Source organism: Leuciscus leuciscus (genome assembly GCF_965113295.1).
Source record: "Leuciscus leuciscus genome assembly, chromosome: 1".
In the NCBI taxonomy this organism is placed as follows: domain Eukaryota; kingdom Metazoa; phylum Chordata; class Actinopteri; order Cypriniformes; family Leuciscidae; genus Leuciscus; species Leuciscus leuciscus.
Window position 1 is genome coordinate 43,101,459 of NC_138725.1, and position 13,959 is coordinate 43,115,417.

The 13,959-nt window shown below is 38.2% G+C and overlaps 1 protein-coding gene across 2 annotated transcripts in view; it reads right to left on the bottom strand.

Annotated features, from left to right (window-relative positions):
- The window catches only part of dock6 (dedicator of cytokinesis 6), a 53,602-nt gene extending 45,850 nt beyond the window's left edge, over positions 1-7,752 (bottom strand). The window contains exons 1-4 of one of the 2 annotated variants that reach the window (XM_082137570.1): positions 7,594-7,752; positions 3,639-3,726; positions 1,165-1,340; positions 432-500 (exon numbers count right to left, since the gene is read on the bottom strand). In XM_082137570.1, the coding sequence (XP_081993696.1) occupies positions 432-500; positions 1,165-1,340; positions 3,639-3,726; positions 7,594-7,643 (383 nt within the window). In that variant the 5' untranslated portion in view covers positions 7,644-7,752. The remainder of the gene's footprint in view (positions 1-431; positions 501-1,164; positions 1,341-3,638; positions 3,727-7,593) is intronic. The other variant, XM_082137571.1, reaches the window with a different exon arrangement.
- Positions 7,753-13,959: the final 6,207 nt, after the last annotated feature.

A 13,959-nucleotide genomic window follows, 5' to 3' on the forward strand; every position in this document is an offset into this window, starting at 1 on the left:
AAAGAAGAAATTAATAACTTTCTTCAGAAAGGATTAAGGAAGCATTAAATTGATCAAAAGTGACGGTAAAGGCATTTATAATGTTACAAAAGATTTAGATTTAAAATAAATGCTGTTTTTCTATTCATCAAAGAATTTGTAATAAATATTTCACAAATATTATTAAAGAAATTGTAAGAATTTTCACAATATGACTGTTTTTACAGTATTTTTGCTCAAATACATGCACCCTTGGTGAACATGAGAAAAAAAAAATTGCACAAAAGTTTTTTAACATTAGAGTACACATTGAAACTCCTTCAATAGTGATTAAAAAGCATCCCAGGATGCACTACATGTAGCTGATTGAAAATGTAGATTTGTTGAACGTTTTTTGGTCACTATACTTCTGAAAAAGCTGGTATGTCTCATGTATGAAGAAGAATACTCACTTCCTCTGGATGATGAGCCAGTCGTCGGTGTAGACCCCCAAGGCATCCCTCACTCTGGGGTCCAGAGAGCTATCAACAGTGAGTGCAAAAAGAGATAGTCAAACCCCCAGATACTCTCACACCCCTTTAAACCAGAACGGTTCACGTTCTGGAGCCGCAGCCTGTTCTCGGCAAGGCAAGCCTGCAGTGTGTTGAGGAACGAACGTTGACATAACGATACAACGTGTTGCTTACTCGACTATAAACAGGCTAAAATCAAACGGTGTTTGTGCAGGCAGTGCAGCACCTCTGTTTTGTTGCTCACAGTCCCGGGAGGGAAACTCCTGGTACTCTCATGTGTCCTCTTTGGAGATAAACTGAAACTAAAACCGTTCACTCGCTCTCTCACATGCTCCCTCTCACTTTTGCACAGGTTTATATATTTATATATAAAGAGCAATGTAGTGCAACATTATTACATTGCTCAACAAGACTGCCATTGACAGCCTTTCTCCATCCCTCGCTCCATTCAAGTTTTTAGGGCCGGTGTTGAACCGATCTGCAGTGGAAATGCACTGAACGGTTCGAGAACGGACAAAGGCTGGGAACCCGTACAGGAACGGTGTTGGTGGAAAGGGGTATTAGTGCACTCACGGGCAGCACAGCATGGCTTACCCAAGATGATGAGATTACCTGATTAGCAGTGAGGAAGGGCAAGGTTCATTATAGTGAGCCGTGTGTGTGTGTGACTCACTCCTCCTCAGGGACTGGCGGCTCTATGGTAGCACACTCTCTCTCCTGCAGCAGCAGCTCCAGGTCATCGCTGGGGAACTCCAGGAGCTGTCTGAGGGGTCCGGCCTCGGCTCCGGGTGGATGGCTGCTAACGTACTCCTCATAGTCCACTGGCTCCACCGCCTCCGTCAGAGGCACCTAGACAAAGAATATGTTTGACAAGATCAAACAAAATCGTCAAAAGCAAAATCAAAACACCAAAAAAAAAAAAAAAAAAACATCACCCCCAGACCTGACTCACTCTGAACACTCCAGCAAAATGACTGAATTATATTTTGATCAAATTCATTCACATACAAGCATTGCTTAAAAAGCAAAAGCATTTTTTTTTTTTCAGGATTCTTTGATGAATAGAAAGTTCAAAAGAACAGTAATTCACATACAAATATAATTTAATGCATCCTTTCTCAATAGAAGTACTAATTTCTTTCAATAAAAAAAACGTACTGGCCCAGTTTTTTAATCATTTATTTTATGTTCACTTACAGTAAAGTTTTAGTGCCAAACTTTTAGGTTTTTTTTCTCTCTCATCCATCTCGCAGACTCAAAAAATAAACTGGCAAACTTTTTTCTGCTTGTTCACGTGTTAACGTATTAATCTAATATAAAAAAAAAAATTGTGGACGTTTTTGCAGCTTAGTTTCAATAACTGGTCTTTTTTTCACTAGGGCAGAAGTTATGAGTTAAGTTTCAGAATGTTTTCATAGTACAATGAACTCTTTATATCTTCAAAAATTGTATTCTGTGTGATATGACCCATTTAAATAGCTTCAGTGCAGTAATATACTTGCTGTTGTAACAGTGTATCTATTTATTTTTTTAAATGGAGGCTTGAATAAATCATGAGACACTTATAGCTTCTCAGGGCACAGTTTCAGAATTACTAACAATGCATTAAAAAAAGTACAGAGAAAACTTCAAAATAACCTTGTGTTGGGGGAAAACAAGAGGAAGTGATTGTGGCTTGTGGCCAATTCAACTTCCCCTTTATATTCCCTTCTACAATCACATATACTGTATACAAAGGTGCCAAACATAATTTGACATTAGGTCACTCTTAAACTGCCTGAACTGCATTGCATTAGATACAACACACTGAAACCGTGTGGCATCTACAAACAAATTATGCAATCCCTTTCTCAGAACTAACTTCGCAGGCAGCGTTTACACATGACGGCACCTCACAAAACTGATTTCGGACCGAATTCTGAATAGTACTGAGCGATTCTGAATAAATTGAGAATCATGATTTTTTTTTTTTTTTTAAATAGAGATCACGATTCTCCCGCAATACTGAATAGATAACTGAACAGAATAACATAATTTACTAGAGGTTCTGACAAAATATGAATTGCTGCCATCTATCTTAAAAAATATTTAATTAAATCTGTTTGAGTGAATAATACAATGACTCACTCATAAAGACCTCACTTTGTTCATTTTTCAACAAATCTCTTAAAATAATGATTTAACGATTAATCATGCAGCTCTACTGAGGCAGCGTAACGGTTTAATGATCTATAACAAAATAGAGAGAACTTTGGCGATAACTACCGTAAGTGAATATTTAATTACTACAATAGTAATTTCTCGCTAGAAATGACATCAAAAGTGGAAAACTTTGGTCAAAAACATACATTTACACACAAACCTTAACTTTCAGATGCCATCTTTATTTTTTAGCTCAACTGTCACAGAATGGAAAACACAGGATTATGGGATATACCAATTTGATATTTCGTATTATAGTATTAATTTGGTATAATGATTTTCCAATACCAAATCCTTTTTTTCCTTCTCATTTTGAACAGAATATCTATTGTTTTATCTGGTTTTTGTGACATGTTTTTATTTGAAAGTGTACCTGTGTTGTGCTATTAGATGCCACTTGTTTGTTTGTTTTTTTAACATACACTACCATTCAAAACTTTGGATTTGGTAAGATTTTTTTAATGTTTTTGAAAGATTTCTCTTACGCTTATCAAGGCTGCATTGATTTGATCACAAATATAGTAAACAAATATTAATATTATGAAATATTATTACTGCTCTATTTTTATATATTTTAAAATCTTTTGTAACATCATAAATGTCTTCACTTTTCTTTACGTCTAGGCTATGTCTTTACAATAATCGTATTGACTCCTAACGTTTAAACGGTAGTATATACGGTAATGCAAAGACATTCATACACTCAAGTGAAACCTCACCAATGCAAACGCATGTGACATTGTAAATATTTATATATTAAACTTAATCTTGCTGAATTCCAGAAAAACAAGAAAACCTAATATCACATTAAAGACTTGCGCCCCAGGTTTGTTTTCAAAGCAAATATTCTGCAAACTGTTAAATTACGCCCTCAGTCTTACTCAAGACCTGACAGGAGCCCACAGGACTATGTGCAGAAATACATAAACACAAATACACACTAACCGGTTGATGAGCTCCAGCACGTTTTTTGGACAGCTGTGGTGAGCCATATTCCCGGGAAACCTGCTTCCTGACCTCAGACGCTACTGTCCTATGAGAGACACAAAACAAGACAGGAAAGGGACATTTATTATATTTACATGATTTTATATAACCACATCAGGAGCTCATATGCAATGACCAAATCATCAAGAAGATCATGACGAATCAGACACAGACAGCGAGACGAGTTGATATCAGATATTACTGCGGCCAGAGCCGGCAGCTGCTTAGATGGCGACGGTCAAACTCAGAACGTTTGAAGAGATGCTGAGCCGCTGGCAGAGAGCAGGCAGGACGCCACAGCTCTGCCAATTTGAGAACTAAAAGCAAATGTGAGGCTTTAATGCCCAACAAAGCCCAATAACCCAGTAACCCCTCATCCTCTCAGAGATAGCCTGCAGCTGCTCTCTAACAAACTCAAACTGCCTCGCTCTCACAGACAAATATACACACACACACACACACACACAGCTGCAGATGCTCCAGTTCCCTTCAAAACACACACGCCCCATCATTAGTGAAGCTTGCTAGGGCAAGAAGCCTATCCATATCACTATAGCTCAAGAGTTAAGGATTTAAAGCAAATTTCAGTATGCATGTGATATAGTATGTAGGAGTGTTGCAATATACCGGTACAAATTAAATATTGATATTACGTTAAGATTACACATATGATAATATTCTATAATACAAGGCCAGTATCAGGTTGACATGCAACCATAGTAGCTGGTGATATTGCACATTAAAGCTGGTTTTCACTCATCATAAATACTTTTCTTTCTTTTTTTTTATCATGCTGATGCAGTGGCTGCATCTGAAATCTTATAGTCTCTCTGAGCAACTTCTTTTTGAATAAGTAATTGCTTCCCTGTCGATGAAAAAAATAAATGTTATCTAGACGTAGTGAATCTGTCAGGTTGTCACTGTCATGAGACCTACAGCGTCAGTTGTGTCGCTTCACTCCCATTTATAAATCTTCTCCCGTGGCCTCATGGGACAGCAACATGTCCACTGGATGCACACTTCAGAATCCTGCCACTGGCATTAAGTAGCAGGTCATCTGGATGCTTTTTGCCTACTTTTTTTCCCCTGAATAATTCTGAAATACTCTCTTGGCGCACTGTTTTTCACACTATACAATATTTTGAGTGCAATTCATAGGCCAAAAAAGAGAAAAACACAAAATAAACCAAGTTAAAGAGGAATTTGACTGATAGCATTGTTTTTGTTTTTTTAATTCTTTTAGACATCACAATAATATTGATACTACTGTAAATTTGTCGTGTACAATAATTGTGTACTCATATCTGATTTAGCGACAGATCTAACTATAAGTATTTCAGCAGTTTGTTCTTCACTGTTTTGTGGTACAGACATCAAAGAAATATATGACTACATTCACACTGCAAGCCTTAATGCTTAATTCTGATATATTGCTCAGATCTGTTTTTTGTTTGGCTGTTCACATTATATTTAAATGTGGCAAATTTCAGATTCGAGCGTGAACTGGTTATGATCCTGAACTGGCCCGTATGCGCAAAACAACAATAACAAAGATGGCACACGGTACAGAAGTAAACACAGAGTCAGCATTTACACGTTCATTTATAAGCTGGTGTGCAGGAATAAACAGAAAAAATAACAATTCAAGGATGCAAACAGAGTTCAATTCTGCTGTAACGCAGCTCCATAAAGACAATAGTACACAGTCATTATTCACTTGAAATCAGTTCAGTGTGGATTCATTTTGGTTCAGTAACTGTGTAATAGGAACAGTGTAATAACTGTGGTTCAATAAGTCCACGATGTGATGGCGAGTACTGCATGAGCAAACACTTTCACACTTTCTAACCTTAACCACCGCTGCAGTTCCCAGACGAACCCAGACTTTGCACTGCTAACAAAACCCTGCCGACTACAGCATCAGGCCCTGTCATTCAACCAACCCCGATGTGGTGCAAAGAACAGACGTGGCCTCCTCCCAGGGGTCAAGCCACTTCACTACCTTTCCATTTCCTGAAATTATAAAGCTGTGACTCTTGAAGGAAAAGAGTGTTATGGCAAACTCTAAACCTGACTGGCCAGCAGGATCAAGCTGAGAGTAATAACAACATGCTGTTTGTTTTAGAGTGCACTGCAATGAGAATTAAGAGCGTTCATAAGTGCATGCTAATGTGCAACCTTTAGGCGTTGCACACTTCTTAAAGACAAAAATCAGAGCATCGCACCGTGGCTTCCCATTTCCTGCTTCAGAAGGAAATAGGAAAACTAGCCTGCTCTCAAAGCAATGGGCGGAATGAAGCGCACCACCCTTTCCTATATCCTGCAGGGAAACAATGAGTCCACTCTCACAGAGGTGAAGACAGAGAAAGATAATAACTATAAGAAACATAAGCCTATGCGTGGGTTTCATGCCTTTTGAGCAGAAATGGCATCTATTTACAAATGTAAGGCATTGTCCAACAGGACCATATGAATCAATATAGTAAGAACTGAGTTCATACGAAAGTACCATGGTATTACAATCTCAGTAAAGTGCTTTTGTAAGTGAAGACTCCTGAAGATACTCTCTGCAGGCTCGTCTACTTCCATCCGCACTGCATGATTTCACTTAGGTCCCATAGCCTATGCCACATTGATTTGGAGTGATTTTAATCTCCTTAACAAATTATCAGTGTTGCTCTAGTCTACGTCAATGAATGAACACCACTCTCAACAAATACACAAACATGAATAAACACCTGAATACATCCATCATAGACATACTGCCGTTTCGCTCTGTTTTTATGAACCCATCGAGAAAGTTCTAGAGATGCTTCCTCAGCAAATAGTGAGTCGATTCCATCAACTCTTGATGAGCAGGCAAAAACTGCAGCTGTCAAATCCATTAATTGCAATCTATCATAAAAGTTTGTGTATATACAAACTTTTATGTTTATATATTTTCAGCTGTTTCATTTCGGTTTGCCCTTCTAACAGATTATGTATGTGTAAAAGTTCCATAAAACGTGTCATAATACAGATAGAGCTACCATAATTAATATAATGTTAGAAAGGTCTAATATTAATATACTACAATTGCCCTAGGCCTAGTCTCATATAAATTATGATCATAAAACATGTCAGTGGTATCATCTTTGACACAGAACACCATTTTTGATTGATTTATAAAGTATTAGGCCTATATATTAATTGCTATACTATTTATATAAGATTACATTCATTAATATATTTTGAACAGACAGATTTACAATATAAAATGTAGATTTCAAAAGTTTTACATGTAACAAGAATTTATTTATTTATTTCTGGATTATAATCCCCTTCTTATTACAAAAAACATTGTTACTTTATTGTTGCATCCTTTGTATTGGGTCTTATAATGAACTACTGATACATTTTTGCTCGGCAGTTTCCCACTGTTTACTGTTATAATAACAATTCAAAGAAAAAATAACTTTCATTCAACTTTCATAGCGCTATACAAGGTGTAAATTACACGTGTTGACTTTAAAGTTTTAAAAGGGACAGCCTTAAGCGCATTCCCGAACCGCCAAGTGATATTTCTCTGTTTGAATAGATAAAAAGAGTAGTTCCGATTTCACTAACGTTAGTCATCACGTTACAGTCCATGGAGTTTAATGCAGCATATTTTCATTCCCACGGAGTTTAATAATTTCAGATTTGAAAACCCCCGTGTATTCATTGCAAAGTACTTCATCCGTTAAAAGAGTAAAACTGAAGTAAGTTGCAGTGTCACACTGTTGCGAAGTGCGGCGAGTTGAACTAAACAATAGGTTCATCCCTGTGTAACTCGTGGCGGATCTCTTTATCTCTCCATTCTCGTGAATCCCGATGCGCGGGACAACCACTGCACAACACCTCTGCTGTCCAACAGTCGCTGAAGTTCCCCTACCTGTTAATCTTGTGCGCAAAAGCCCTCCGTTCGCTGGTTAGACTTGCCATCCCATATAAACAGGGAGAGCTCCTTTCCAGTTTCCCTGTACTTTGGTAATATTATTGTGGAGTGGAGTCATTAGCTTCCTTGTGTCACTTTGGCGCATAATAGCGCCTCCTCGCGGTCTGGGGGCGAATGGCGCCGTTGACGAGCTCACCAAACCGGTTTACAATGACGCACCTGTCTTTATCTTCGGGGATCTGCGATGTTTATCATTTCTAGAATAGATAATGCAAATAAATTGATGAATGTTTTTCCTACTTAAAAAGTAATAACGCTAACTTTGCAGATTACCAAGAACACCACAAGCCAATCTGTGATCATACGTGTTACGGTGTTAATATAAGGCTTTTCATTTTAATAAAACGACAAACAAAGCATATTAAAGAAATATATACATTTATTTATTTATAGCAGCAATCAGAATAAATTATGTTTACTGTTAAGTAGAAGGCTATAGTTCGTCATTGAGTTTCTTTAACCGTTAGAATCCAGCCGTTAGTTGTTTTGGTCAAAGGTGGATATTTCTCGCATGGGGAAATGTAAAACCCGGACTAGAGCTGAGGCGGAGTGATTACTCAACGCTTTGAGTGGGAATGGAAATCTCTGTCGATCCGCTCCACTCTCATACACGCTAATCCAGACCGGCTTTCAGTGTGTGTGTTGCTTTCTAACAAGCGAATCTTGACGTTTGGGCTTCGTCTCACTGAGAAGAAAAGAACTACCAAGACATACGAAATAACTAACTTACCTGTTTGTCTGAAACGTAAGTTCCTCGATGAATTACTTAGTTAAAGAACTGTTGTATAAAACCAAATATACAATTTACACACAACCATACTGTCTGCTGAAAAAAAAAACCCAATTGAAACCCGCATAGAATTTGTAATGGCTTTAATTGTTATAATGGGAATTGTATTGGTTTTAATGGAAACTGTAATGGTCCCTGTGGCTCTCTGCTGGCAATTTGTTGCCTTCTATTATTTGGTGGCATGTTAAAAGCACTAATGGAATACTAATGGAATATGGCCAAAAACACACTACTGGACAGGGTTGCCAGGTCTGTCTAACAAAACCAGCCCAAACTCCCATCAAATATAGCCCCAAAAAAGCCCAATAACTCTATCCAAATATCTCACTCAAAATATTCCAGCCCCATACCTAAATACATATTTCACAGCCACTGTTAGGCTATGTACACAATTGCAACTTGAAAATCACTTGTAGTAATAATCATAAACAGTCTGTTTTCATAAATGATCTCAAAGGCCCCCTACCTCACAAAACTCTGTATAATATAAAAAAAAAAAGAAAAGAAAAAAAGTATAATATCTCAATAGATGCATTAAAAAAAATTATTTTATGTTTTTTATTTTACAGTTTATGCAATATTTCAAACCACGGGAAAACCATGAACTTGGCAGCACTCCCACTGGAAACCATTATGTAATTGCTTTAACTTTTAATGGTAAACAGTTGATGGTGTGTAATGTTTGTATAGGGTATTTGTAGTGGAAATCATTAGAACTTCTGTGATGGATTCTATTTCTATTTCAGCATGGGAATGTGGTTTATCTAAACAGAATTAAGATTTTGCATATTAAGTATAATCATTACCATTTCAATATTTCACAAATATTTCACCGTATACATTTTTAGAAATATATTAATCTAGATACAATCATTGTCATTTTTGAGCACAGAAAAAAAAAAAAAAAAAATTCTAATCTTATGGCAAAAGTTACTGATTTCCATAGTCATGGATTTTTCCATTAAATATTTTCAAAAAATCTATATCTAGAGATATAATCCCTAACAAAACAGCATTAGGCATTAGAATGCTTCTGGTGCACTTTATCATAATGCAATTAGTGGGATGTAGATCTAAATCTATTTATCACAGCTACACCGCCAAGCCAAAAAAATAAGTTGCTGTTTGGAATTAAATAGTCAAATGCTTAATATGGTTGGATCATTACTGCAGTGATTATGATGTTTCTAACATGTTATATGTTTGGCATCAGTTCTTCTAACCCTAATTGATGGAGTGTGTAGCTTTTCATTTCTTGAACAACCATGTAGGAAGACAAGACACATTGCATCACAACATGTATTTCCATCAAGAGGTGCATCAATTTCTGGTCATGTATTGTCATTATGCAAGAGTCCAGCGCTCTGTAAAGTCTCCTCCAGCACATCCCAAAGACTTTCAATGAATTTAAGGTCTGGACTCAGAGGAGCCAATTCATGTGTGAAAATGATTCTTCATTCTTCCTCCCAACCATTCTTTCACAATCTAAGCCTGATGAATCTTTGTCATCCTGGAATATGGCCATGATGTGTCTTCCTATAGGAACATGGTTGTTTAAGAAATGAAAGCTACACACTCCATCAATACTGTAGGGTTAGAAGAACTGATGCCAAACATATAACATGATCGAAACATAATAATCACTGCAATAATGGTCCAGTCATAGACTCTTAAGCATTTGCCTATCCAAACAGCGACTTTTTGACCATGGCAGTGTATTTATTCATGCACATATTTTTAATTAATGCGAAACCTATGATAATCCTCTTATTTTTGTTCATAGCACATGTATACATATCCATATATTAAGAGTTACACCCTCCTATACACACATACATCTACTTATTTTGCACATTGCTTGTCTTCCCTCAGCCTTTTGCACAATTTACAGTACTTTGTATCTCTTCCTTTTTTTCTCTCAAAGATTTGTATTTATGCACTCCTTTTCTATATTGTATTTACTCAGAGACCCATATTATTCTTTCCCTGTGTTTCATGTTTAATGCAGAAGTGCCTCAGGGGATCACTGAAGTTATATTATCTTATCTTTTCTATCGGCCCACACATTTATGTGCCTATATGTTATATTGTTGAATGGCCACCAGAGAGCGATGTACTCCACAAGTGCTGGAGCATGAAAAGGCGGTGGCCAGGAAATAATGACTCAACCCTCCACCTTATTGTCTAGATGCAGCATTGTCCAGAAATAAAATATCACGTAACCAGAATTCATACATTTTTCACATGAGTTGAATAATTGCACAAATAACCAATTACTGCAATAATATAGAGTTCAGGATCCTTTTGTTTAACAATAGATCTGATAGAAAGACATCTAAAAGTCATTGTTGCATGCCAGGTTTCTTTCAGTTTCTCACTTCTTCCCCTGTCAGTTGAATGGAGATAGTTGCAGCAGCGCTACATATCTCCTAATAATACTTCAAATAGCAAGACATCTATGTTTATTTCTCATGAATCAAGTTCCACACGCAAAAGCGGATTACCAGGAGGCATTTATTGACGTTTCCCTTCGCCCAAGGACACACATTTATCAGTTTAGACGGAAGCCATCATTCCTCTCTCCTTCTCCCCGCTGTAACCTCTCCCCATCCCCCACGGTCAGTGAGGTATGACCATACAGTGCTGGCTGCCTCCTCCCTATAGCTCAGCTCAGCACCATGCCCCATTAATTCAGCACCAAGGAGAGCTGCTAGTGCAGGTACAACAAGCCAGCACTGACCTAAGGAATGTTTTCAGAGTGAACAAGGGCGTTTCAGGAGACACTTCTGCCATGTATGTAGTGTGCTTTATGTGTGTTTGTGCAGTCTATTCCCCTCACAGCAGTCTGTACTCCAGGGCTGATACCATGCTAATGAAGATTAATGAATCTCTCTCCTCTCTTTGGCTTTAGACACCGTGCAGTACTAAAAGCTGATGCTTGGTATCACAAGGAATAAATATAGATTGGTGTTGTGAAGCTTTAGGGGTTTTTCTGCCGCAGACTTGCTGGGGATTTTCGTGTCATTTGTTAGGAAGTGTGTGTTACACTGGTTTTGAAGGATGAACTGTCTGTACCGATGGGAGTGGACTGGCTCAGAGATGTAATGGACCATCATTCGAGCAATTACATTAAGAGAATTACCGCATTGCGACTGTCATACAAACCCAGTACATACATTCATGGCGTGTGCACTGAACACATGCATCCTTGAACTCTATGGCAGTCTGATGGCAGTGATGCAACATGTGACATCCAGATGGAGAATTAAAAATAGTTTTGCGTTGTAAATTGATTGCATTTACTGTAAGCAGGCGGCGTTTCCATCATGTCTTTCTTTTCTTCCCTTTCCCTCTGCCTCTCCACGTCGAAGGCTTTCAGTTCCTCGACCAGCACTATTGTTTGGCTGCCCCTCCCCCACGGGCAGGAGAGCACCCCTCATCCCTGCTGCATTACTGAAGAACAAAAGAGAGAGTGTCAGACACCACCCTCTAGATCTCTTTCACGCCCCAGCCCCCACCCTGCTTCCAGATGGGGCTGCCTTTTTTCCAGGGTCTCTCTGAACCCCAAGAGTCCTCCAAAATGGACGTGCCCCTCCCCCTCTCCACTCTTCAGCTGCCCGTCATCCACCTGCTCTCTCTGCCACGCGCCCGTGCCCAGAGCACGCCCCCTTCCTCATCCCACCCTTGCAGCCAGCTCCTTTCAAATCTTTAACCACTTGCTTTCTATGGCCTAGCTCTAGGACATTACTTTTGCAGCTGTAAACCTTCTTTTTATGATATGCGCTCCTTTGAGGCCTGCAGAGGGGGAGGGGACATAATGTTTGCATATAATGTGAAAACGGTGTGCAATGAAGCAGTGCTACTCAACTGGTTTTACTTCACAGAGCAGAATTTACATCGAATATCAAGTGATGACCCAATGCAATACCAAAATATACCACCAAAGTAACAAAAATCTCCTTATGACATGTATTAATATCACCATGGACTGCATAGACCCAACAACATACAATATTAAAGAGATAGTTCACTCAAAACACAAAAGAAGATATATTAAATAAAAAAAATGTGTCCATACAATGAGGTTCAATGGGGTCCAAAATAAGGCTGTCACAGTATCAGATTTTAATTTAACAGTTGTTATAGCAAAAATAACTTCACAATAACATTATTAGGGCTGTAATTTACGATTATTTTGGTAGCCAGTAAAATTACTTAAAATACATAGGTATAATAACAATGAGGCAATAATAATTGTTTCAGATAAAGTATAAAAAAAAAAGTAATCGGATGATTTTATTTAACAACACTGTTAAAAGCTGAGGTATCCAGGACCCCAGTGCAGGTTGTTGTTGTTGTTTATGTGTGTGTTGGGGGATGTTTTGGGTCCCTCTCGGTTGAAGTCTCTAGTGACGGCTCTGATCGCCAATATTGCTACACCTTCACCCTGGAGAAAAAGAAGTACACTTTAGCACACTTTAGAGTATTTATTACGGAAATAATATATATTTTTAAAAGAATATACTTAAAGGGTTAGTTCACCCAAAAATGAAAAACGTATCATCAATTACTCACTCTTATGTTTTTTTTTTATGAAATCTGAGAGATTACTGTCCCTCCATTGACAGTCCAAGCAACTACCACTTTGTCACTTTAAAAAGTTCTGAAAGAGATCGTAAAACCAATCTATATGAATCGAGCGATTTAGTACATTTTCTGAAGAGACTCGATTGCTTTATCTGATTGAATTTAATTTAGGCTTTTATTCACATTTAAACATTGATCAGAAAACAAACAGAAGCTCAACCGTACTCCCTTGATGTGTAAGAACAAACCTCATTGGGTCTTGCAGAAGCTCAAACGCGCTGCGTAACACGAGAATGAACCTCAGTGGTTCTTGCAGAGGCTAAAACTTGTTGTGTAACACGAGAATGAACCTCAATGGCTCTTGCAGAAGCTCAAACGTGCTGCGTAACACGAGAATGAACCTCATTGGTTCCTGCTGAAGCTCAAACTTGTTGTGTAACACGAGAATGTACCTCAATGGATCTTGCAAAAGCTCAAACGTGCTGCGTAACACAAGAATGAACCTCATTGGTTCTTGCAAAAGCTCAAACGTGCAGCGTAACATGAGAATTAACCTCATTGGTTCTTGCAGAAGCTAAAACTTGTTGTGTAACACGAGAATTAACCTCATTGGTTCTTGCTGAAGCTCAAATGTGCTGCATAACACGAGAATGAACCTCATTGGTTCTTGCGAAAGCTCAAACGTGCTGCGTAACACGAGAATGAACCTCATTGGTTCTTGCGAAAGCTCAAACGTACTGCGTAACACGAGAATGCACCTCATTTGTTCTTGCTGAAGCTCAAACGTGCTGCTTAACAAGAATGAACCTCATTGGTTCTTGCAGAAGCTCAAACGTGCTGCATAACACAAGAATGAACCTCATTGGTTCCTGCTGAAGCTCAAACGTGCTGCGTAACACAATAATGAGCTTCATTTGTTCCTGCTG